General features: G+C 39.4%; 1 protein-coding gene across 2 annotated transcripts in view; it reads left to right on the forward strand.

The window, feature by feature from the left end:
- Window positions 1-27,689, forward strand: part of DIP2B (disco interacting protein 2 homolog B) — a gene marked incomplete at both ends in the record, with an annotated part of 180,658 nt that overhangs the window by 90,733 nt on the left and 62,236 nt on the right. For both annotated transcript variants that reach the window (XM_084256214.1, XM_084256213.1), the window contains 3 exons: window positions 1,053-1,124; window positions 19,941-20,069; window positions 23,176-23,301. In XM_084256214.1, coding sequence (XP_084112340.1) covers window positions 1,053-1,124; window positions 19,941-20,069; window positions 23,176-23,301 — 327 coding nt within the window. The remainder of the gene's footprint in view (window positions 1-1,052; window positions 1,125-19,940; window positions 20,070-23,175; window positions 23,302-27,689) is intronic.

Below are 27,689 nucleotides of genomic sequence, written 5' to 3' on the forward strand. Positions count from 1 at the left end.
GCAGCCGGGGATCGAACCGGCGCCGCAGAGGCCGCAGGCAGCTTCGCAACCCAGCGCTCAACCGCTGCGCCACCAGGGAGGCCCAAAAGTATAAATTTTTATGCTAAAATTTTGACTTTTAAATAAAGTTTTCTCTGAATTAAAAAAAAAAAACTTTGGAAAATAATACTTTATCTTGTCACCTCACCACAAATATCTATTCTCTCAGCCTTGAATTGCTTTTTCTCCCTTGAATGTCCTTTCCCCCATTGCATCTCCCTTCCTTTTAGTTCTCTCCACCCATCCATTTGTTACTACCGTTTCCTTAGTATCTAGCATATTTCTCAACACCTCACCCACACATCACCCCCACCCCCAGGTAGTCAGTTTATCTTTGCTGCATTTATTGTATTTACATTTCTTGTATGTTTTATGTGTACTTTATTAATTTTATGACAAAGGTATGCTTGTGTATGAATAATGAAACTGGTGAACCACAGGGAGATGTGCAGATTTTAGCCCCTATTCCAGCATACGTGATAAGATGCAGAAATGTCTTTCAAATATCCCATCCCAGTGCCTGAACCTTGATTTCTCTTAATTGAATGTCTAGTTTTATGTGGTTCTGTGTAGCAATTTAACACCTACTTATTTGCTGCATTCATTTGGTCACGCTGAAACTTTGGGGAGACCATCATTTGTCCGCCTCCTTTGTAGCCTTCCACTTTGGTATCTCTTGAATACAAAGGAAATAGGGGTAGGGCTCCTAGAACCTAGGAAACTGTCTGCCAAGTGTGCAGCATATTGCTTTGCTGGATTGGTCTAAGGATAATCCTTACAGTCTTCACAAGAACTCAGCTCCAAGTCTGTGGGAAATCACACATAGCAAAATCCTTGGCAAGGAACTATACATCTTTCCCCCTATTCTATATGTGGTAATTCTATAACATTCTAAATGTGGTAATTCTATACCATTCTGTAATGTGGTAATTCTGTAATTAATTTTATTTTTATAGTGAGCAACCACAGAGGAAGAATAATGGATAATCTGTTTCTTTTTCTTGCTATTTCAGGGGACATCACACAGAAGGGATATGAAAAGAAAAGGTCAAAACTGCTGTCTCCTTACATCCCGCAGACACAAGGTAGGCAATGAAAAGGCATTTAAACCTATTTGGTATTTTTACACCAAAGACATGCTGTCAGAGACACAAGAGATGTGTCTTTGGTTGGTTCCTGTTTTTTCCCTCCCTCACCAGGGGAGAGTTAAAAACGGAAGGAAAGAAAGGAGGAAATGAATCTTTATTGAGCATCTGCTGTGCGCTCGGCCCTTGTAAAAATCCACCGTCATCAAATCACTTACATGGAGCTTGGGTGGGAATGTGTCTGTGCAGAACTAACTTGATTGGGTGGCAGAAAATGCCAGGCCGTGGAAAAGCTGCGTATTATGCCCGAGCATGAACTGTAATGGAGAGGAGCAAAAGGAGGAAAGGTCAGGAGGAAGGACAGTTCAGTACTGCAAGGCATCCCAAGGATTGGAGAATCTGAGGATTTGGTTCTAAGAACCCTAAATAAAATTTTAAATTGATTCACAGCCAGACTTATTCCTTTTACAAAGAGACTGGCACGTTTTTTATCAGAAAGACCTGAGTCATTTTTGTGCTTATTCCGAAGGCTTTAATTCCTAGGGCTTGCCTCTAGGCAAGGCTGTCTGTCTCTAAGTCATCATTTTTTTTAAAGTTAAGCTGATTCCAGAGTCACCTTTGATAACCTGTTTCTGCTTGAATCACTTTTACTAAGAGAAATTTTTTCTTGATTTCCAGTTTCCCTCCTGCAGGCAAAGTCCATTTCCATTGTGGAGCTAATTGCATTTATTTCCAGATTACAGATACCTTGAGGACTTTGTATCCCCTGTGGTTCTGATATCAAGCCTTGCACAGGGTATATAGTCTGTAAATATTTGCTGAATGAGTAATGGAATAAATAAGTGAATAGTGGTATAGTCAATTGTTTTATTTCCTGAATTATTCTTAGAAATTCCTCCCTATAAAAACTAAACTAGTAGGTCAGTGCAATCACAGTCAGTTTTAAATACCTTAATCATGAGTGGATGTAGAAATGAATTAAGAGGGAAGAAGTAGAAATTGGGCCAGTGACAGCTAATGAAAAATCAGCTTTTGCTGAACAAGGCATAACAGAGAAGGCGAATACTCAGATTGACTGTTGAATTGTCAATCTGGCCCATGAAGGCCCAGAATTTTACTTTAGGCACTTTGTGCAAAAGCAACCAGATCCTGAGAGAGTAACTGAATAAGAAATCTAACTATAGACAGGACCATGATCTGCCTGTAATCTGTAGGCAAACTACACAGAAACCAAATCATGTTCTAAAACCAGTTTATCAGTTTACTATGAGAAATCACAGAGACATACTCCAAGTCTGTGTGGTCAGCACATTTTTACCCCGAGGGCAGGCCTGTGTAGGGTGCCAAATAACAAATAGAAGGTTGCTTAGTAAGTATAGATTTGAGGAATCAGACATTTAAGTGCAGTAGGCCAAGAGAGTGCAGCATAGCCATTTCACAGTAGGGAAGGTCTTGCTGATGACCTCATGGGGGAAATAGAAGCTATTTGATGGTATCTCTTTGAGCTTCCTATCAAACTTTTCACATTTGTCCATCACTTTGATCTCCTTCCTTCTTGTTAAAAAAGGTGATTTTCCCTCCTCATCAGAGCAAATGCTTATGCTTTGGGTCTCTTCTGTTCCTCCCCTTTCATAAGACTTGGTATCATTCAGTGACACCAAGGACAGACCAGAGGACGTGACCACCCCGGTATAGGTAGTCACGGTATAGTGTCTATAGAGCGTTTAAACAGCCATAATAAAACCAACAAGAAGTTGGTCTGCTTTTTATTATCAAAGTGTGTAGTGATTCTAAACACTGTCAGCAATAAAATGCTCTATGGTCCTCCTGCTGAAGCAACTGCATTGTCCTCTTGGTGTGCCTTTGCTGTCAGTTCCTCGTCTCTTGTGCACTCTCTTTCCCTTTCAGCCATATTCTTCCCCTCAACAGTTCATCATACTCATTACTGTTGTTTTTTAAATCCTTGTCATCCACGTCCATCTCCGCCTTTTTTCTTTCTCACCTTAATGAACAGCAGCTCAGAACTGCCTGTACTCACTATTTTCTCAACTTCTACTCATTTGTCAGCCCGTTCCAGTCCCTTCTGAAGCTATCATAATTGACGCCTCAGTGGCATATCCTCATCTTCCTCTGTTAAACGTTGGAATTCTTAGTACAAAGTCCCAAGTCCTCTTAACGTTTCACTCTGTATCATTGGTTTGCAAATTCTGGTCTGCATCAGAATCACTACAGGACATGTTAATATACAGATAGCAGGACTCCATTCTCAGGGATTCTGATTCAGTAGGTCCAGGGTAGGGCCCAATAACTTGCATTTCTGTCCAGTTCCCAGGTGATGCTGAGGTTACTGGTCCAGGCACCACACTCTGAGAATCAGTGCTTATCTTCCTAGAGTATTTCAGCCATACCTGTGACTTTAATTGCCATTTGAATACTGCTAACTCTCAAATAAGCATTTCGGAGATTTCTCAGTGCAGATTTCTCCTGAGCTCTTGATCCATAGATATCCAATTGCATATTTAACACCTCCATTATTTATCTTAAAGGAAACATAGCCATGAAATTTATGACTTCTGCACACCATCCCACCACCACCACCACCAGCACCACCACCTGCTCCTTACATACACAAACACAGAAAACAAAAGGCGAAAAACACTTTTCTTCTGGTTTTCCCCTTCTGAGTAAGAGGACTTACATCCAGCAAACCCACAAGACACATTCTTAAGTCATTCTCGGCATCTCTTCATCTCGTCTTTTGCCAAGTTTTATCAGTTTTCTATTTATTCATGAATGGTTTTGGTAATTAGTGTTTCCTAGGAATCTGTTTTTGTATGTTTCCAAATTTATTGTTTGTTAGTTACTATACACTGTTGTCTTTATTTTTAATTTTTAAAAAAATTGTATATATTGTTTACTTGTATTTCTTTTCTTTTTTCTTTCTGTTGGTCAGTTTTCCCAGAAGCTTGTCTTTTTTATTTTAATTTTATCTTCTTTTAGTATATATTTTCTGATTTATTTTCAGCCTCTCCCTATATTTCCTTTCTTGAACTCTTTTTGTTTACTCTCTTGTACTTTTTCTGAATTTCCTGAGTTTTGGATGTTTAGATTTTCTGTCTTCTTTCCTATGATGAGTATTTCTTAATTCTACTCTGATTAGAGAACACACATGTACAAAATCAAGTCTTTGTTATTTAAGACATGCCTATTGTATTTGGCAAATTTCTATAACATCTATTTGTATTTTATTTGTTGAGTGGGTTGTTTGGATCCATTAATTCAAAGTGGTTAACAGTGCTGTTCAGATCTTTGCTCTTTATTTTTGTATAGTTGAGCCGTCAGTTCTGGTAGAAGTGTGATAATCTATACCATCACTGTGGCTCTGTCAGTTTTCCTTGTACTTTTGTCAAGTTTTGCTTTATACATTTTAAAGCTGTTTCTAGCCTTTGTGAATTGTTCCTTTTATCATGAAACTGTCTTTGTCCCTGTAATATTTTTTATCCGAAGAATTAAAAAAAAAATTCTCAACTGTTCAGAGTTATTAGATCTCTAATTCTCCTCCCAAACAACACAAGGACTTTAAAAAGACTTTCATGTTGACTGCCATCACTCCCACCTTATATTTTAATATCACCTTGTTTCATACCCCCTCAATTGTCAGTTACTGTTTTTTACGTAGTTAATGATAGTCAATATCCGTTTCTTTGTTCCCTCTTTCCTCTCACATGTCACTCCTTCCTCTCAGTTCAATTTCCTCCTTCCTAATAGTAACATATACATCCTATAGTAATGACATATTCTAACGAGGGTTTCTTAGTGATAAGTTCTGTTAATTCACGTTAATCACTTTCTTTGCACATCTTTGTTCTTGAATATGTTCGTGTCTTCTGAAAGGGGATTGCTTGTAGGTTAATCTGTATTACATAGGTTCTCTTGCAAAAAAAAAAAAAAAACCAAAAAATTACCCTCTCTGGCGTATTTACCCCATATAGTTTTGTAAATTTTGGAGAAGGCGTTTAGTTTGATGTTTTGAATAGCATTGGAATTTGTATTTTAAAGTTATGAAATTATTGATGTCTCACATAGGATGAAATGAAATGAAAGTCATTTTAATATGTATTTTTAAAAAACATATTTATTTTGTAGAAGAACTGGGGTATAGGCCAGAAGTGCAGGAATGAGAGGATTCACCAGAGACAGGGTGGGGGGCAGAGCAGGCAGAGCGACTGAAATACACTGCTAAGGGTAGCAGTGAGATCGGAGATATCTGCTGACCATATGTGGGTTAGCTCTTTGGCCAGGATGGCAATCAGGTCACAGTGGTGATAACGCTGAGACTTCACCCCTAGGCTACCAGGGAAACGCCCCCTCATTTTAATGCTTTTGATAGGAGTTTCCTACTTCTTATTTCTAGAGAAATTTGACCTTTTCCAAACTATAACTTTGTTAGATTTCATTCACTCCAATTGTGCATGCCTTCTTGAGTATAGTCCATGCAGGTAAAATTTTTCCACTAATCTTTTTTGAAACAAAAATTAATATTGACTGCAGCATTGTATTACTAGAATAACCATATGCATGTGCTTATCAAAAATTTTGGATTATCTGAAAATTTAGTGAGTGATTTTTCTGCAATTGATATGGTTGAGTTATCTTGGGCTATTTATGTATATTTTAGATTGCTTTACTTATATTTTACATAAATCTTAAAAACAAGACTTTAGGAAAAAATTTAATAGTGTGCCAGGGAGTGGGGAAATATGAAAGAAAACACAGGCTAAAGAATACATTTACAAACAGGTAGTGGAAATCGAGTAAGAACAGTGTTGGTTAATAATAAATGTAACTTGGGCCTCCCCGGTGGCGCACTGGGTTGAACACAGTGCTGTGAAGCTGTCCGTAGCCTCTGCAGCACGGGTTCGTCAAGGAGAAACCCACATGGCATGTCAGACCTCTCCTGTCTTGCCCGCTGCTCCCCTCAGCAGTGTTTTCGGTCATTCTGCCTGTTCTACTCCCCGCTCCATCTCTGGTGTATTCTCTCGCCCTCCTGTGCCTCTCGCTCATACCCCAGTTCTTATATAAATAAATAAATAAATCTTAAAAAAAAATAAATGTAGCTTAATTCAGTAGCACCACAAGAGTTAGTGTCAAAAGTCAGTCTATGACAAATGTGATGTGTCAAAACTAGTCTTAAAAATCACTTAAACCTCCCAACATTGGAACTGATTGTTGTTTATATGGTGTTTGAGGTCATGCTATCTGAGAAATGCAAATCTTGATAAAGATTGAAATCATACTCCGGGCCTCGGGATGCGCTCACTGTGTGAGGCAAGGGAATGAATGCACAGCAAGTGCATGTTTCATTCTGAGTTACGTGCTCTTCGAAAGGAATGATCCTTAGAATATCTTTCAATAGTTGAAAGCTACAAGAGCCTGCGTTTAAAGCTTCACACATGCCTCACTTAGCAGACTTGCAGGAAAAGGGGCCAGAAATTAGCTGTCTTTTGGCATGGCCCAAAGAATTGAACCACATGTGCTGTCTTACTCCTCCATAAATTAACCACTCTTGGAGCTGCAGGAAAATGAAAGATTTTGTGTAGGGAGGAAACTTTCTGAACTGATTCTGTGTCTAATCTTTAAGACTCTTTGGATACAAATTACTGATAATTCCAATTAGCTTTAATAGGAAAGAATTTATTTAATACACCGGGCTTACTGACAGAACCTCAGAGGAACACACAATTACTATGTGCCGTCTGTGTTCCAAATACTATTAAAAGCAGTAGGCAGACATCACTGGACAAGGCCAGTGACAGCCTGGGAACCCGGTGACTTCCACAGAGAACCTCCTTGACCAACCCTATTAAAAACAACACTCATTCCTTTTATTTGAGCTGAATTTATAAAAAGTTCGCTCTGACCTTCCCATAGATTATGGTTTGCATGTGTGTCCTACTCCCTTACTGGATTCTTCAGGTGTTTAAAAGTCAGGAGCATTCTCTTTTCATCATTATCATTATTTTTTATGTCCCTAGTTTCTAGCATTAGTGCTTGCATAAAGTAGATGTTCTATAAATAGCTGTGGAACTAAGCAGAAGGGACATCTAGAATTCTAATACTTCCTTTAGCAAACAAATTGGAGAGTGATTGGTCCTGACTATGTTTCTCCAACCTAAACGAATCTTTTAATTTAGGCTAGTGAAAAACTCCAGAGAGTGAATAGTATGTTGATTCATATTGAAATTTATTTATTTTTTTGTGGGACCCTCGCTGGTGGCTGGGGAACGAACCAGCGCTGTAGAGGCTGCGGGCTGCCTCGCAGCCCAGCGCTCAACCGCTTTGCCACCAGGGGAGGCCCGAAATGTAATATTTATCTTTAATTTTTACTTTTAGATGAAATTAATACATCCATTTTAAACAGTCAAATAGTAGTACAAGGTTTGTAACAGCAGCAACCAAAATGAGCAGTGACTTCTATACAGGCAGCTTCTTTTCAGTTTTTTTAAGGGTTTGTCCTGGCATTTGCCTCTGTATTTCTAAGTAACATTTACTGCTGTTTCTTGACTTTTTTTTCAATTTGAAGCATTATTTATTTCATACTGTAAAAAATTAAAATTGGTCTCTCTCTACATATTCCCACCTCAACCACACAGATCACACCTGTCCTCCTGTCCCCTCCACCCCTTGCTTCACTTCTCTCATCTCATACTAATTCTTGGCAATATTCTGAACATATCACCCTTTTTGTTGTTAAATCAGCATTCACTCTTTGCATTATTATGATTGTGTAAATATAGTTCACAGCTAAGTCACTTGGTTACTAGGATTACATTTCCTTTCTTCCCCTCTCTCCCCATTTAATCCATCGGTTTTATTACCGTTTTTGTAGAGACATTTACTATCATCTCTGTTCCTATAGCCTTCTGAGCTGATAGTTTTGTTCTGTTCCAGGCCTTCATTACCATTCTAGTAGCCTTTTGGGAAGGAGTGGGGCTACTCCTTCCTCCTTCTCCAAAGGAGATATTTAGGTGGTCAACGGACACATGAAAAAACACTGATCATCACTTGTCATTAGGGAAATGCAATCAAAACTACAATGAGGTGCCATCTCACACCTGTGAGAGTGACCTTATTGAAAAGACCAGAAACAACAAGTGCTGGTAAGGATGTAAAGAAAAATGAGACCTCACCACTGTTAGTGAAATGTAGATAGGTCCAGATCCTTATGGAAAACAGCATGGAGATTTCTCAAAAAAATTTTTTTTACCCCTTCTCCATGTAAATTTTTTTAAGATTTTATTTATTTATGCATACAAGAACTGGGGTATAAGCCAGAGTTGTAAGGGATAAGAGGATTCACCAGAGACAGAGTGGGGAGCAGAACAGGCAGACTGACTGAAATACACTGCTGAGTGGAGCAGCAGGCGAGACAGGAGAGGTCTGCTGCGCCATGTGGGTCACCTTCCTGGCAAGGGATGGAATTCATGCAGCAGTGGCTGGCGATAGCTTGATAGCACTGAGACTTTAACCCCTGCGCCACCAGGGAGGCCCCCTCCCCATGTAAATTCTTTAAAAATGTTTTATTTATTCTTAAACATCCTTATTTATTTTTTCACACTTTAGGACTTCTCCCCTCAGTTGCGGTCACAATAGTTGTACCACTACCAGAGTACTCACAGTCCACCACCACACTCCACTATGCTCTCTACTCACCCTGTTGTCCCCCCTCCCACATCTCCCTCTCCTCCTGAGTGTCTCAGATCTATGAGACTATGGGTCTGCTACCCAGGGGCAGTCTTAGAGTTTGTATTTGTCTCATCCTTTGTTTGGTTTCTCTAGATTTCACATATAAATGAAACCATCCTGTTGTGGTTTTTGGAGTTAGTGGGTTTGGGGTGCGGGGTCCTTGTATTCACTCTGGAAAAGGTGTCACCAGAGCTCCTGTTTCAGTGACACGTGGTGAGTTTCCCAGGCGAGTTTTTCCATCAGACAGAGACGTTATTTTTAAAGAACAGGTTTATTAGGGAAAGGGACGGAAAAATAAAGGAAACTTGCATAGACACAAGCGGGCAGGAGGAGTTGCTAAGAGGCCTGCATGGTTGCAGGCAGGCAGCCTTGAGGAGAGCGGCCTCCACTGAGGGAGGTCAGTGAAGAGAAGCCACGGCAGGTACAGGTCACCTGCAGGCAGGAAGGCTGCTGTCCTGCAGAGGAGAGTTGGTGAAAAGAAGTACCTGCATAGTCACAGGTGGGCAGATGGAGTGCTGCCCTGAACCAGTGCAGAGACTGCACTGATATGGTCTTCTTCTGTTTGGGAGGGTCTCACTCCTGGTGAGCCTTCAGGTTAGTTGCTGATTTTGGATAACTGTAGAATCTGAAAAAGACCTGAGATTCCACAATGGACTCAATCTCCATATCTTTACCTTTGGATGCACCTAAGGATTTTGGCTTCCATAGCTGTGTCCTCTGTGCCTAAGGATCTTAGTTTCCATAACTGTGTCTTCTGCACCTAAGAATCCTGGTTTCCATAACTGTGTCGATGGTTGTGCTAATAATAATCTCTTCTACCCCCACCTCCTTGTGTGAGCCAAGTTTCTGGTCCTGTGGCACTTCCTTTTTCAGTTTTTTTTCCCTATTCCTGTCCTTCATCAGAATTGCTGAGTCATATGTTAAATCCATTTTTTAGTCTTTTGAGAAGTCTCCACACTCCTTTCCATGTGTCTGGACCAGACTACCTTCCCATAAACAGTGGAATAGGGGTTCCTTTTTCTCCACACCCTCATCAGCGCTTGCTGTTTGTGGTCTTTTCAATATGCCGTGAGATGTCATCTCATTGCAGTTTTGCTTTGCATCTCCCTGGTAAGTGATGATGAGCACTTTTTCACATGTCTGTTGGCCATCTACATGGTATTCTCAAACTATTTTGAAAAAAATGGTCTGTATGATTAGCAATCTATTCCTAGGCATCTACCTGGAGAACACAAAAACATTAATTTGAAGGGATACATGCACTCCTGTTCATTTTAGCACTATTTACAATAGCAAAGTTATGGAAACACCTAAGTGTTCAAGGACAGATAAGTAGATTAGGAAAATGTGGTATGTATACATAATGGAATACAATTCGGCTATAAAAAAAAAAGTTGAAATCTTGCCATTTGTGATAATGTGGATAGAACTGGAGGGGATGATGTTAAGCAAAATAAGTTAGGAGGAGAAAGACCAGGGCCAGATGGTTTCACTTGTATGTGGTATATAGAGAGTCAAAGCATCAGACAAAACCAAAACCAATAATAGACCCTAGAAAACTGACTGTGGGATCAAGGCTGCAAGAATGTGAGGGGGATACATCATTGGGAAGGGGTACAATGGACTATGGTGGACTGTAGGGATCTTGGTTGTGAGTGTGACATGGGACAGATATCTGAGGTGTGACCCTGTGCATCTGAATTACAGTGTTGGACACCAATGCTACCTCAATAAAAAAAAAAATTAAAATTGCCCTTGAATTGTAATGGTGTCAGCTTCTCTTGGACCTCCATATCATTTGCTTTAGGGCATGATCACAGCTTCTGTTTTTTATGGCATTGGTGTCAACATTCCACTCTGTGTATCTGAGATAATTTGTGACCTTTATGTATTTGTTTTTCTTTCTTCATCCTCTGACTTTGTTCTACTATCTCACTTCATTTAAGTGTGTTTGTCTCCTGCTTCAGAATTGGATTTCACCTTTTATGTCTGAGATTTCCACATTATTCCCCCCCACCCTCCCACCCCAGACCCTAACAAGATATATCAGTTTATGAAATGGTTGTTTTCTCTAGCTTGTCCTTATCAGAAGTTCTGGTGACCCAAAGGTTTTTCTCAAACTTGGATTCCTTTTATGATTACTGCTTGTTTTCCTGGAGGGTATTTGCTCACCCATATTCCAGTATGTACACATACACAAGCGCCAGTTGTTCCACACCCTTTCCATCACATTCTTTTGAGTTCAGTCCTGCTTTTGAGATTGTGCAAGTGTATATATGACCAAATTAAAATAAAATGAAGGAAAACCCTTGTGCTTTATCAAACTCTTTCTAAAGCCTTTGATGATTTTTCTCAAAGATAGTCTATCACCTTATTTTTCCTTATGCTCTCATGTAAATATGTTAAAATTGTGAGGCAACTTTTGACAAAAAACTTGTAGCTGTACAAATAAGCAGGATTTTCAGATAAACATTTAAATCCTTTTCTTAAACTGCTGTCTCTTCATACTTGATTTTGTTTTTCCCAGCCCCCTCCTTCCTTCCCCCTACCCCCCCCCCAGCCACTCACTACCATTGGTAGTGGTAAGGAGACAGATAAGATCTTAATTATTTATTTTAATCAAAATATTGGGTGACCACAATGTATCAGACCTAGAGCCAATTAGTGGGGAAGATATAAGATGAATTAAAACCAGCCTCTGACTTCAAGGTGTTTATACTGTACAAATGAGGACAATAAAAGAGTAAAATAAGCATTGTAAGAGCTCTAAACAAAGTCCTCTGGAAATTGAAAGGGACATGAATTTAAAGTCAGCTATTGAAATCAGAAATGGCATTTTGGAATCCTCTGGAACATTTCCAACTACGTAAATATTAAGTAGGCAGTGTGCCTTTGCGTGTGTGGGTATATAGCAGTGTGGGGGTGGGTGGGGTCTATTTTATTCTATCTATCCATTTTGATTAAAAGTTCCTTCCCAAGTGTGGATCATAGCGTAATGGAAAGAACATGGAATTTTTAAATTCCAGGTCTAGTCCTGCTCTTTCATTTGCTAGTTTTAGATAGTATTATTTTCACTATGTGCTGGAGTATACACATTGCTGTCATATCTTTCTCCACAGACCTTATCAGAAGGAAGTCCACTATCTTCCTCTTGGGGCTTTTCTTTCCTCTTGAATTGTCCAAGAACCCCTGGGGATACTAGGTAGTGCAGAAGGAGAGGTGATCAGTGCAGCTTCTGTACCTGAAAGGGAAGAGCCCCATAGTCAGCTGGTGCGTCTCAGTGTCTTGGGGTGCTCCTGAAAACTGGTCCTTCTTTTGACCAGTAATCCTGACCCACACTGAGTCTGCTTTCTGAATCAGTCACTCCGATGCATTCTGAAGGAGGAGTCTGTTCTGCTTGACTCTGCCAGATTTCCCCACCGGTTTTCTCAGGGTAGAGTTCTTAGTATTGTACTCATTTGTAGCCCCATGTACAGCCATTTTCTTCATGTCAAGTGACCCAGGAACCCTTGGTCAGTAACCTGCCATTACACAGACCCAGAACCCCTAATATCCCTCCTTCCCAAAACCCATCCCTGGGATCAGGCAGGTGGCTCCTTTTCCAAATTTCAAATGCCTCTAGGTATTCTTTCCTCCTTCCCCTCACGCTGTGATATTCATCATCCATTCTTCTAACAAGAAAGGCTCTTCTCACCTTTAACTTTCCAGGGTAGATTCCATCAGTGATTCAGAATACCCTCACCATCATTCTTGGGTGCAGTGAGAATGGGAGGGGAAGCCCAAGATGATTCAGGGTAATTACTGACACCTGATGGGTGTTCTGCCTCATGAGTGCTTGGTGTAAATCCCTTCAAAGGTTGCTCCTTTGGTTTAGGATGAGTGACCAGACCCCTTTATACTTCTCCGGCCTTGCTTTGTATCATTCCTCCTCTTTTCTGTGCTTTAGCCCGTCAGTATTTCTTAGACTTGTTGAGTTCTTTCTCCCTCGCTGGACTTCTACAAATACCATGCCTTTGTATAAGGTGGCATTTCCATCTCTCTGAAAATACAACAGTATTTTCTTTCAACCAACTTTTCCTGAAATTCTTAATTTAGATCCCCCATTATGTGGGCTCAGAGAGCCTTGTTCTTTTCTTTTTAGCACATAACATGATGTAAAAGATACGTGTGATTTGGTGATTACTTATTTAATATATTTCTTCTCTGGATACCAGCACAAGCCCACTGAGCATGTTTGTTTAAAAATTTGAATTATTATGTTTCTTGGTTCTCAGAGTATATTCTTCTTTCTGTTACTCTTGCTGGTGAGAATATCTGTGAAATCACAGGCAGACTTGAAAGATAGAAGTTAAAAAAAAAAAAAGATCGAAGCTCAGCTTCGCCTTCTTCCCTCTACCTGAGTGGAAATTTTGTAGTTTTATACTGTTATCAGCTGCTTTTCAGGTTTTCATTGTTATTATGTTCAAACAATAGACTCATAGAAGACTCAGCTGTCCCTTTCTATAAAAGAATAACACATAATGTACATGTTTATCATTAAAAGGGAAGGCTTTGTGTTGTAGAAGAAATCAAAATTTGTGGTATCACTTAAACTTCTTATTTAGCATTAAAACATCATCACTGTTTAAACATGATGCTGACACCTAGTGGATATTCTGTATAACATACTCAGAAGACAGGAACCCCCAAAATAAAGCTGTTATGATGGGCTAATGAGTAGTTTTTTATTTTGAATCTCAAGTATGTTTAGCTTGAATTTAGGGGTTTTGAAAAAGACTTGATCTGTAATATTTGCAATTTCTGGACAGTGCCATCTGCATTTAGTATCATTTAAAATTACTGTGATTTCACATATAACCCTCTATAAACAAAACAAAGAAGTGATCAAAAATTACACTATTTCATTTCAGATACTTAAGGGATTTTATGCCCCATTTCATCCTTATAATTGTATATAGTTTTTATATACACAGTTGTGATCATATATACAATATTTTGTGTTCTTTAATCATTTGACTTTTAGACCTTTCAGTGTGTCTGTATAGTCAGTAGGTTCTAATTTTTAATGGCATGTAATACATTTTGTTAATGCATGTAATTCTCTTTGATTTTAACTTCTTACTATGGGGGGTGAAACTGTTCCTATTCAAAATACAGAAATCTGTTTTTAGGCCCCAGGTAATTCCTGAGATCTGGTGGGAGTATACAACCCTGGCCAGGAAATAAATCATTTTTAAGCAGTATCTTGTTTGCCCAGCTGACACTGGACATGCTGTTGAGTAATGCCCTATGGTGCGCTCATGTCCCCAGCCCCTGCCATCTCTCTCAGAGGGGACCTGCCGGGCACTGTTTCCTGTCCCCATCCGTGATAAATGTTACCCTGGCAAGTAAGCTAAGGTGGGAATAAGCCTTCCAAAATTCCTCAGATGCAACCAGAACATAGTTCTGGTTCATTCTCCAAAATGCACTGATTTGCCACTTGCTTTAGGGAAAGAAAGTAGAGACAACTGATTTTAGAAGATTAGAAAATCCTGCTCATAGTGTCATAATTTGTCTGGGAAACTGAACTTTGAGTAAGATAATTGCTATTAACTTTACTGTATTTGCTTCCTTTTTTTTTTTTAAGATTTAGTTTTATACAAGAATTGGGGTACAGGCCAGAGATGCGGGGGGTGAGAGGATTCACCAGAGACAGAGCAGGGAACAGAACAGACTGAAATACACTGCTGGGGGGAGCAGCAGGCGAGACAGGAGAGTTCTGTCCCGCCATGTGGGTTTCTCCCTGGCTGACCGGGAATCAAACTGGGCTGCCGTGAAGGCTGCAGATTGCTTCGTAGGTTCCGTCTTAACCCCTGCACTACCAGGGAGGCCCTGCTTCCAATTTTTTCAACGCAAATATAAAATATATTTAAAGATCTTACATTTAAAAAAATTAACACCAATACATGGGGGTAAAGATTTACACAAATCACATAAATTGAAGAGTGATTATTTATATTAGAAATTCTACTTTCTACCTAGTTTCATTGTTAAGCTTCCTGTTATATATATGAAAGATTAGATTCCTAAGAATTCATTTTACTCCTCTTTTTCCTTTACGTCATCTCTCTTGGATAGCATCTCTGGAACTTGAGTGTTCCATACATTTGAACCAAGGCTGTTGGGTCAGAAACCCAAATCTTTGCAACATTGTGCTCTGGGCATCTGAGGAATGCTCACTAAACCAACTTGTTAGCCACTTATTGAAACTGCAAATTGACCTTTTGGTTTCAATTGTAGCAAGCTACATGAAATGTTTGTCATAATTTTAGACCCAGAAGAGACCTGCTTTGCTTGGATGACTAAATTCCTGTGGGAACTGAGATAAACACTGCAGATACTAATGTTGCTTGGTGAATAGCATGTCGTGAGGCTTTTTGTGTTTTGTTATTCATTTTTGTACCAGTTTAGTATTCCTCTTGGCTAAGTGTCATCTACTCTCACTTCTCATCAGATGTCTGCATTTGTGTTACATTTCCTTATGGTTTGAGCTATGATAACCTCTAGATAATCCCAAAGGGAAATTTTAATCTAATTCTTCCTCAAACAAATGTGACAACTTCCACATCCTTACTTCTCATTTCTTTGTAACAATTTGTACTGTTTAACCTACATTGTCTTCTTTCTCCTAATTAATTACATTGAAAAATACAAAGTGAAAGTATGGGGTTTGAGAAGAATGGTAAAAAAAAATGCATGAACGTTTTCTGTCCATCATTTGTGAAGTGAGAATCTAGTTATTCTTTTTACCCTCTGGATTATTAGCTATTAAGTTTGGAAGCACCACGTTTCTTAGCAGGGTAATTCGATCTGTCCTGAATCATTTAATTAAAAAAAAAATCGGTTGGTAATTAGTTACAAATTCACTATGACACCCCCCCAAAAAAATGCAAAGCTTATGCTTTAAACTTGTTGCTGTAAGTCAAACTATTTTGACTTATTTGCAAATTATTTGCATATTTATAAGCAAAGTAGCTCATGTGGGCTAATCTGATTTTCTTATGTCATCTGACTTTAAAATAAAAATTGCCCCTTTATTTTTTTGTTCTTTATTTTAAGTTAATTAGAAAATGTTTTAAATAATTACTGTAGCGAATGACTAAAAACTTTATCTGGAGGATCTTTTTAAATAGAACCTCTCACATGATAGCAGGGGAATTTTTAAAAATTGTTTCTAGCTACTGACTGTAAATCCTGAAATAGTTAGACGGTCCTAAATGAAATCATTTCTTCTGGTTGAAAATTGGTGGCATTAGAAAATCTGGGTTTGAATCCTGAATCTGCTATTCCCTGACTCTGACTTTGGATAGCTTCATCCATTTCTTTGTCCTCTCTATAAAAAGACGATAGTGATAATGCTGACTTTGTGGGATTGTGTGAGGAATAGATAAGAATAAAGGTGAAAACTATAATTCACAATGCCTGGCACAAAGCAAGTACTTAAATGTTGCTTTTATGATTATAGACCAGAGATAATGTGTGTGTGTGTGTGTGTGTGTGTGTGTGTAGATAGTAAATATCTAGACTTGGAGCACCCCACCATCTCTGTCACAAGTTAATTCTGCTTTTACAGTGTGAAAGCATTCATAGGCAATATGTAACAGGTGAGGGTCTCTGTGTTTAGATAAAACTATTTTTCAAAACAGAAATGGGCCGTAATGTGTTGATCCCTGTTCTAGAGTAATAAAGCTAACAAATGAACAAGGTATGGAAATATAAATTCAATAAAGCTCTCCTATGTAGTAGATATCAAGAGAATTTAAGTTGATTAAAACTTCAATTTATGGAAAAACTTTACTGAAATTCATAGGGGCCTCCCCGGTGGTGCAGGGGTTAAAGACAGTGCTATCATGCTATTGCCAACCACTGCTGTGATCCCAGGCTAGCCAGGGAGCTTACCCACATGGTGCAGCAGACCTCTCCTGTCTCACCTCTGCTCCCCTCAGCAGTGTATTTCAATAGCTCTGCCTGTTCTGCTCCCCACTCTGTCTCTGGTGAATCCTCTCACTTCCCCTGAGCCTCTGGCCTGCACCCCAGTTCTTATATGTATAAATAAATCTTTAAAAAAAATTCATAGGCAATCACAAAAGACCCCAGATAGCCAACGCTATCCTGAAAAAAGGGAAAATAGGAGTATTACACTTCCAGGCTTTAAAGTATGAAGCCATAATAATGAAAACAGAGCAGATACAAAGACAAGTGGAATAGAAATGAGAACCCAGAAATAAACCCATACATTTATAGAGAGCCAAACTATGACAAAGGAGAGAAGAATATACACTGGAGAAGGGAAAGACTGCGATGAATGGTGCTGGAATTATTGCAGTGATACCTGTAAAAGAATGAAACTAGACCACTCCATCACACCATACACAAACATCAACTCAAAATGGACGAAAGACTCGGATGTAAAACCTGAAACCATAAAACACGTAGAAGAAAACACAGGCAAAACACTCTACAACATGAGCCTCAGAAATACCTTTACAGATTCATCACCAGCAGCAAAGAAAACAAAAGGGAATATAAACATTTGGGACTACATCAAACTAAAAAGCTTTTGCATAGCAAAAGAGACTGTAACTAAAATGAGGAGATTCCCTATTGAATGGAAGAAAATATTCACACACCATGTATCTGACAAGACTGACATCAAAGATCTATAAACAACTCATACAACTCAACAAAAAGAAAACAACCCAAACAATAAATGGGCAGAGGAACTAAACAGGCACTTCTCCAAAGAAGACATAAGGATGACCAATAGGCACGTGAAAAATGTTCATTACTTATCATGAGGAAAATGGAAATCAAAACCACAATGAGATACCACCTCACACCAGTGAAAATGGCCAGAACAGAAACAAATGCAGGTGAGGGTGTGGAGAAATGCGGGCTGGCCCAGCACCTTTGGAAAGCAGTATGGAGGGTTCTCAAAACACTGAAAATGGGTCTGGCATATGACCCAGCAATCCCACTCCTAGATAGCTGTCCATAAAATACAAGAACACTAATTCAAAAGGACACCTGCACCCCCATGTTTATAGCAGCATTATTTTCAATAACCAAGAGTTGGAAATGACCTAAATGCCCCAGAACAGACGAGTGGATCAAGAAGATGAAGATGTGGCTTTATATTATTAGTGGAGTACTACTTGGCAACCAAAAAAGAAAAATGTATGCCATTTACAGTGCCACCGTTGGAGCTAGAAGTGAAATAAGCCAGAAGGAGAAAGATAAATACTAGGTGTCACTTACTGTGGAATATAAAAACTAACAAACATAGAGTCAGACAAAGACAAAATTTAAAACCAACCCTTGACATGTAGCAGGGAAGAGGGAGGGAGAGTGGTCAAATCAAAGGACTGTGGCTCACAGGTGCTGTGGTAGTGGGAGAATTATGGGAACTACACCTGAGGGGAGAAATCAAGTATTGTACAAAAGTAAACAATGATGTAAGAAAATAAAAGTTTACAAAATAAACCAATCCTTGAAAATTGACTGTTGATCTTAGCCTTTCAGAGGGGGAAGGGAAGAGGAGAGGGGGAAACAATGGGATGGGGGTGGACAGCACAGTGGACTGTGGTAAAGGACTGTGGGTGCTTGGGTGGTGGAAGGGCTGCAGTGAGAGGGGAAACTCTGTGCTGTCCAGACAATAGCCAGGGTGTAAATTAATGGTACATTAGTAACAGTATACAAATAACTTGAATTTACAACCCAAGATATTAAATTTCAAAATCTCGGCATTGAAACACGTTCTGTTGAGTTAACATATTGTATAATAAAAATCTCAGCTATCTGGACCATCAAAAATATATATTTCTAGATCTATAAAAGCACTTTACTGTAGAACATTTGTGAAAACATAGATGAAGTTGAGTGAAAGAAGCTAGTTACAGAAGAACAAATACTATGTATGTGTGGTTCCGTTTACATGAGGAATAGAAAATAGTCCAACTCAAAAGCAGAGAGTAGAATGATGGTCACCAAGGTCTGGGGGGAGGGGAAATGAGGAGTTTCTCTTCAATGAATAAAAAGTTTCAGTTATGCAAGATGAATAAAAGCTCTAGAGAGTCCAGCATCATACCTATAGTTTATACTGTCACATTCTTAAAATTTTATAAAAGGGTATATCTCATGTTTAATGTTTCTGTTACAATTAAAAAATATTTAGAAGCTAACACCATTTGAAAATAAAGGTAGTGAAATATCAGAACTTAAGTGTTTTTCTTCTGCTTATTTTACCTGCTTATTTCCCTATCCCCTATATTCTTGATAAGACAGTAAATGTTGGGAGACAGTATATGGGGACTGGAAAGGGACAATTTCAGTGGTGACTCCGCTGGAGGAGGGGATAGCAGACTTGATTTGAAGCTATGTTTATATAATAAGCATACAGTTTTGTTTAAATTTGTTTATTTAGAGTAACATGGTAGGGAAACTAAAGCTTTCCAAGCTATTTTTTGTACCACTATGCTGAATAAGGGGGTCCTATGTGCCCCACTGACTCTTAGTCTCTCAAACAACTTTTTTCACATATATCTTCATGCTGTTTCTCTCTTATAATCTTTTTTTTTTTAAGATTTATTTATTTTTACAAGCACTGGGTACAGTCAGAAGCGCGGGAGGGTGAGAGAATTCACTAGAGCCAGAGTGGGGAACAGAACAGGCAGACTGACGAAATACACTGCTGAGGGGAGCAGCGGGTGCAGCAGGAGAGGTCTGCCGCACCATGTAGGACCCTCGCCGGTGGCCAGGGATTGAACCAGTGCTGCAGAGGCTATGGGCAGCTTCACAGCCCAGCGCTGAACTGCTGGGCCACCAGGGAGGCCCTCTCTTATAATCTATTGATAATTATAGTGCTAAGATATTTTAACTAGCCTAGATGACTTTGCATAATTTTATGTATTTGTATTAAAGTTCTCCAACCTTATATTTATCTCAAAGTATTATAAGAGTGCTATGAAGTGCCCAGAAAATGTTACCTATAATTGTTATCAGATAACCATCTTCCAAACTTACTTTTTTTAGAAACTGATTCAGCACTACAGAAAGAACATAGAAACCAGACACCTGCTCCATCTGCAGCTCAAACTTCTGGTCCTTCTAAGTACCACCGCACTCGATCTGGGGGAGCCAGGGATGAACGATATCGATCAGGTGAGAAGGGACTGTAAAATTACCAGCAGAATAGTTTGCACTGACGTTAGTTTAAACTGTGTATCCTGAGAGCTTCTAATGCTTATTTTGTTATGTTTTTTCCTTTAAGCACCAACAGTTCCATATCAATTCATTCATCGGTCACTTATTGAGTATCTGTTACGTGCCAGATGGGATAGGTACTCTATATTTGCTGGAGATATAGCAGCAAATAAGACCATCTCTGCCCTCAAGGGCAGAAGATGAAGCAGACAGTTAAAAAGACAATGTGAATAAATAAATATACACAAAGACTGAGTTAGGGTCATGCGGGGTATTACTGGCAGAGCTCAGTGGACTCTTTTGGAAGAGACAAGTCCTGTTGTCTTTGCCAGAGTTGTTGATTAACTAGTCTCTTTAACTGGTGGAGCTGGAGTAACAGTTCATAATGAAGTTTCATGTAGTAAACTCTTAAACTTTATTTCTTCTGATCCCAGAAATACTCACGGGAAGGAAAAAAGCAACTTACAGTGGTTGGCAGTGGCAGCATGTTCCTGCCATGCTATGTCCAGGCCTGAAGAGCTGAGAAACAAGTCGTGGATGTGCAAGGGGGAGTGTGGTGTTGCCAGAACTCGCAGCCCTGCACTGTCCCCTGTGCTCACCAGCCCCTGCAGCATATTTTTTGTTTAAATGGCAGAATTACGGAAGACTAACCAGAATGTTATTTTACAAACTCAGGTTTTTGTCCCCTTTATACTAGCCAACGTTGCCACAAGCCTTTCTTGAACTGAAAAACAGGATGTATATCATATCCTTTGAGAAACCTTGAGAGAAAATGAGGAAAAGGACCTGTTTGCAGAGCAGATTCAATCCTTTTGTGAGCTGAATTTGCTGGATATACATGTTACACATTGGAAGGAAGGAATGAAAGCATTCGATCAGAAAAACAGACCTTACATGCCACCCCAGAATTTTCCTTTGTCTTTAGCCTGGTCTTGAGTGATCAAGGGAAGCTTTCTTAGAGAATAGGACACCTAACTTCAGTCTTGGCCAACATACCGAGCTAGGGAAATATTGTCAGATGTAGATGTGAAAGCAGTTTATTAGAACTGGAACTTATAATTCAAGGACCCAGAAAAAGGTGGGAGATGAGTGTAGGAAGATTATCAGGGAATGAATTTGAGAAATCTTCAATATCCTGAAGGATTTTCAGCAAAGAACAGCACAGGCAAATTTGTATTTATTCTAGTAGTTCACTCCAGCTGCCGACCGGTGCTCTACCATGGCTGGGCAACAGTGCATAGAGCTTTAAGTATGTAAGAGCTAAATAGATATTTTGGAGAAAGGAAAGAATAAAAGTAGTTATTAGTTGAGGAATGAATTATATGGTGGTAAGGCTGGGTGTAGAAAAGCATATCAGGAGCCCTTGTTTGTCACCACACACCCAAGCCCAGATTCCCACGCCACCCCCCCCACCCCCACCCCCGCCAGTTGTCTTTTGAGACTGGAGCCCAGGTTCAGCAGCAGTGTATTCTGACTCAGTCCAGAGGACTCTAGTCTTTTCAGCCCTAATTTCTAGCCCTCTTACCCTCATTTCCCCTCTTCACTGTTTTTTCCTTTGTTTAATACCATGTAATTAAAAAGTTTAATAAGGAACCTAAAAGGTGATTCTCTGTATCTTCTGCCCAAGCAGAAAGAGCTCATTCAGTAGTGTAAAACTTTGACCTTATCCTGATAAAACCCAGCTGTAATCTCCTGCTCCTGTTCTTGTACGCCAGTTCTTTCAAATTTACCCCAAATGTCAGAAAGTGTAGTCTGTGAATCAGATACTGTTCAGCAGACTGTGGAATTTCTTGGTTAAGTGGAGGTTAGTCCTCAACCCATGCTGGTCAAGGCTGGTGAGCCACTGACTACAGGAGCAGTTACGGAAATATCCTTGTGTTCCCTAGAATAACTAGGAACTTTTCTACTTTTAATAGTAGGTTTTTTTTTTTTTTTAAAGATTTATCTATTCATGCATACAAGAACCGGGGTACAGGCCAGATGTGTGGGAGGGTGAGAGGATTCACCAGAGACAGAGCTGATTTTTTTTTTTTTGGTATTGTGCTTTTTTGTTGTTTTTAATTAATTATTTTGAATTGATATAATATTTGTATACCCCCCCTCAGTTATTACCATCGTAGTACACCCACCTCCAAATCACCCATAGTCCACCACCATAGTCCATTGTGCTTGCTTCCCTCTTTGCTCTAATTACTTCCCCATTCAAAAGGCAAATGACAAACTGAAAGAAATTATTTCTGAGAATCTTTTTGGCCCAGCTTCTATAGGGTCATATAGCACAGACAGGACTTTAAGGATGATTTGCGTGTAGCCTGGGCCCTTTCCTTAAGAGGAGGAAACTGTTGTGGGTTAGAAAGCCTTATCAGTTATTATCTATCTCAGGAGAATTTTGAGTTAAAAATAATCAAAACAGTGTATAGTGTGCTCACAGAGCACTGTGTGATCCTATTTTGTAGAACTGTAGAGTGGATTTTTGGGTGGAAAAACGAGTTCTGTCTAGATATGTTAATTTTGAGATTCCTAGTAGACAGTCAAGTGGAAAACTGTAATCTTTCATGACCAAATTGGCAAAAAAAAGTTACATCAGTCCTTATATTTTTCTAGATCAGAATTCCTTCTGTTCAGAATCCGTTCTGTTCCTGTGGCATAGAACTGAGGGTTCTCAGCCATGTCTTCTTTCAGACAGTTAAACAAGTCATCTCTTCTTGAAGAAGAGCAGGTGTCCTCTATGTCCCTGTACCTCACACTTCCAGGGAGTAGTGGGTCCCCTGCTTGGCATTCACGTTAGACCCTTCCCTCTTTCCTCCCCCTCCCCCTTCCCACCCCTTCCATCAACTCCTTGTCTGGTGTGTTAAGCAGTCATCATCCTGGATTTCATTTTCCTTCCTTATAAAATTATCCTGGATTCCTTTTGTCTCTACTTCTGACTTTTATTTTTAATGGATCTAAAAGAAATGATAAATGAAAATCACCTAAAGTCCTTTTTTGGCAATGGAAGCATAGTTCAGGCTACAGAAGTAAACAAGATCTAGGAGCTAATAATTGCAAATATTTACTCCTTCAGATATCCATACAGAAGCGGTTCAGGCTGCACTGGCAAAGCACAAAGAGCAGAAAATGGCTTTGCCCATGCCAACGAAAAGGCGGTCCACGTTCGTCCAGTCTCCAGCCGATGCCTGCACGCCGCCCGGTGGGTTTATCAGAACCTGTTCTCTCTGACTGTTCCTACTTTGATGCTTCAAAAATAAGTTCTGCTTTTTCTTTCCTGCGGTAGCCAGAATTCTCTCCTCATCATCGGAGGTGTGTAAAACACATGGAAGGTGGCAGGTTTTGATTGTCACATCATAAAAACCATAAAAAGACAACAGTAAAGAGTAAAACTATTACGATTTTTTCCTTTTGAATTTCCAGCATTTCCTTGATATAATCCCCAAATTCATATAATCACCAACAGGTTTATGCTCCTAAATCAGGTGCTTTGTCTCTGCAAGTCATAGGAGTAAGAGAACCTGAGACAAAATTTTGTGTCATTAAAGATGATAGAGCAGTTGTGCCAATTGTAATTTGTTGAAATTGTATGTGTGTATGTGCAAATATATTTTGTATACATTTATGTATTTTTAAGAATCTGCTTTTTTTTTTAAATTGAGATAAAATTGGTTTACAACACTGTATATCACGAATCCACTTTTTAATGGGGTCACAGTATCAGTGAGAACTAAGCACTTTTATTCCATTCTCATTCCCCAGACTTCAAATCCTTACCCCAGACAGTAAATCTAAGAGTTACAGCATTATTTGAGGAACAGTGAAATAACATTAGTTGTCTTTATCTATTTGGAATCTCTCCCACAGTTTTTTAAACCCTTAAAAATATGCCTTTTTTTTTTTTTTTTTTTTGAATGGGACCCTCGCCAGCGCCTGGGGAATGAACCGGCACTGCAGAGGCCGCGGGCAGCCTCGCAGCCTAGCGCTCAACCACTGCGCCACCAGGGGAGCCCCTAAAAAATATACTTTTAAGGTCTTACTGTGTCTTTCGGGGGAGATTCCTAGGAAGATTACATTATTGTGATTAACTTCGACTGACATCGTCAAGTTGAGCTATTCACACTCATCCTGTTCCCAGTCTAGGTTCATATTAATAGTTTTCTCCTAGGTTTTGGCTAACTTCTCAGAGCATTTGGGTGTGCTGTGAGCTCATTAACTGTGTGTGCTTTTTTCCTTTATATGTGTGGTGTCAATATGTTTGAAAGAGAAATAGTTCTGTGGCTTCAAGTGTTTCTTAAATCGTAACACAGGATACCTCGAGCAGACCATCACAATAAGACATTCTGTGTCTGTGGTGGTGCATACTTCAGGCCCACTCATTCAAAATCTTGGATGGCTTCCATTTTGCATTAGTATAGCACTGGTTGGGCCCTTCTGGACAAAGGGGGTTCTCAGTTTGTTAGCTAGTCCTTGTTGGCAGATTCTGCTGCTTGCAGCATGGCTGAGAGTTCAATTGTAGTAAATGGCAAAGGGTAGGGAGCTGTGTGACTCGGAGTTCTTAGAAACAATCCTGTCTATAGCTGTATTAAAGAATTGCAACTTCAGAGAAATAGAGCCTGCTCTCATGGCCTCAGATTAAATGTGAGAGTGCAGCAAAGGATCTTGAGAATGCTTAGAAGGAATGGAAACTTTTTAAATCCCCTTTCAGAAACGTCACTGCCTAAGGGGAATTTACCAACTCTAGAAACAAATCATGGCTGTTCCATTGCTGAATGAGACCATAGTCCTTTGGAATTCACTACAGACCTCTGTATTTCTAAACACTGATGTTCTACTCTGCCTGCAACCTTAAACTACACACACACACACACACACACACACACACACACACACACACACACACACACCACCATGCTTCCATAATGTTCTTGAGTACCTTACATGTTTTAATAATTTCTTAAGTATAAAAATAAGGCCCTTTCTTCTAAGATCTACCTGTAGTTAGCAAAGTAGTAAAAAAGTTTCTATCCATTTCTCTCCTGTTTTGGGAATTTCTGAATAGTATATGAGAAGCCTTGATGAGCTACCAGGGACGTCCTTATAGTCAAATAGAATCAAATAGAAGAGGCATTTCCCCCAACATGAGGAAATATTGAGAGCGTCCAACAGTGGTTTCTGACACAGTCCCCACATGGAGCTCGATCTTGATGCCCTTGTTCAACAGCTGCCCATGTGCCTAGGGCAAATACTGTGCCCTGGTGTGAGGGAAAGTGGCAAGAACTGTGTCGTGAGGCACCTTTCATTTCTATTCCTTAACCACCTTTCATTTCTATTCCTTAAGTGCCTTTCATTTTAGGGGAATAGAATTTGCTGTCTTCAATTTAGGATTTGGATACCAGTCTCTCCTTGCTTAGAGAGCCACCATTTAGAGACTTGGCTGTCTCCCATTTCTTTTGCAGTTTAATCCTCTACCACTATCTCCCTGAACCTCTAATAACCTAACCCAGAGATCCAGGAAAACTTTATTATGCATATTTACTCTGTTAGCCTCTGACTTACTGAAGTCTAGAGGAATGCCAAGCCTACACTCAAGAGACTGAGGAAGAAAAGAATGGACATTGAGGATTACAGGCTGTTTTTTAAAAATCAGGTTCAAAAAAATATTTTAAAATATTTTTAAAATAAATTGAAATCCAGGTTTCTGTCCAGGTTTCTTGTTTTTCTTGGTAGAAAAACTGTGCCACTCTGGCTGCTCACTTAACCTCAAGTTTCATAGTATTTTAGTTGTGCAGTTTTGTGCTGTGCCTGTGAAGATATACCACCTATCACAGAGCATGCTTTTGGGCAGGACCCACTTTCGGCACCTGGGATACCGGCTAGAGTGTGCTAGCCAGATGCTACTTTGGGAGGCACTCAATACATAGTGGAACTAGTGAATTCATGAAAATCCAGAGCAGATTTTGTAGTCATTTGATAAAAAAGGATTTAAGGAGTAAAATGTCATAAATCTTGGCTTCATTTATAGTATTCTATAGTCTGGAAAATATGGTAAATAGTTGGCATAGGGAATAATTTGCCTTTGGTTCATAAATCATTCTCCAGTAGTAAAATGTCAACTTGAAATTTGCTTATCAATCTATACACTAATTTTTATCTTGTGAATAGGAAAATTTAAATTCTCCAACGTATTAGTGATCTGTGGTTATTTTAGTGCCTGTGGCCTTTTTCAGAGTCTTTCAGACTGCTTGAATTACTGCCATCCAGTTCCCTTTATGTGCTGAAATCATTTACTAATGTCATGAGACAATTACCTCAGCTCTTTCTTTGTAGGGCTTCTTTGTGTAACACTGTTACTCATTCATACATACAAATACAATGCAAAAACTACAGTGTATATTTTTTTTTTTTCTTCTCTAAGCTTTTCTGCACCATGTAGGCTTATACTATGCTGCATTCTGAGGGTACACAGATGATCAAACAGACTGCATAATGACCCCGAAGCGCAGTAAGCTGTTTTGACTGGCTTGGATAGAATAAAGTTCAAGTTTAGTTGCCTGTTTCACACAGTGACTATATTAGTAATTTGTGGGACCAATCAAGGAGAAATTTACCTCTCTGTATTTCTATATATGAAAATGATGCCCAAGGACAGACTGGGGTATTGTTATACCCTTAACATACTGTAACAGTGCATTAGGAATTACAGTACATTACTCTGTGAAAATGGCTTTCACATACTACTGGTTACCCTGCATCATTTGTTCCTCATAAGCATTCTGTGAAGTAGGAAGATCAGATTCCTTTAGAGAGTGGAAACAAACATGGTCATAGTAACTAAGTTATTTGCCTCAGATCAAGTGCAATTATGTGTCGGACTCAAATCTTGATTTTGTATTTTACTTTACTAAAGTAAATTCTTTTTTTCCCAAAAGAAAAGAACTTTGATAGAATTAGTGTGCACAGCATAGAAAGAGAGAGGAGAGAAAGGATAATAGCTTCCCAATGAAACACCCAGAGTTACCTGGCTCAAAGTGAGGCCACTGAGCCCCAAAGGCTTGCCACAAGTCTGAGGCATCTTCTGACAGGGAACTATAAGAAAGGGGCAAAAGGACCAGACAAGTCTGTAAGGAAAAAAGAGCACAATCAAAATACAAGTCAAGATAAAGGACGCCATTGTCAGCCTCCTCGTGGTTCTCTCACCCACGTCTCCTCCAAGTGTCTCAACAACCTTCCATGTTCCCCAAGTCCCTGGTACAAGTCCAAGGCTGAGAAGCAAGTAGCTTATTCTTTACATGTCTTTGCTCCATGTGCCTCCTCCAAGTCTTCTCTCTGGAAATTCCTTTCTTAATAGATAATCATGTATGTATGGTGCTGGAATGAGTAGTATTCCAAACAAATTAAATAGTTATCCCATCCGAGAGAGAATAGCCCAAACATTTATCAGCCAGTTAACTTGAATTTGGAAGCGATTGTCAGTCTTAATTACCAGTCTAAATTGGGGGCGTAGTCTCCCCAAATATTCTAATTTTGACAATTAGGCCTTGATAAATATGCTCTGTTTTAATATTCAGATCATTTTAATAGCAGGCT

This window comes from Talpa europaea (genome assembly GCF_964194135.1).
Source record: "Talpa europaea genome assembly, chromosome: 15".
NCBI lineage: Eukaryota > Metazoa > Chordata > Mammalia > Eulipotyphla > Talpidae > Talpa > Talpa europaea.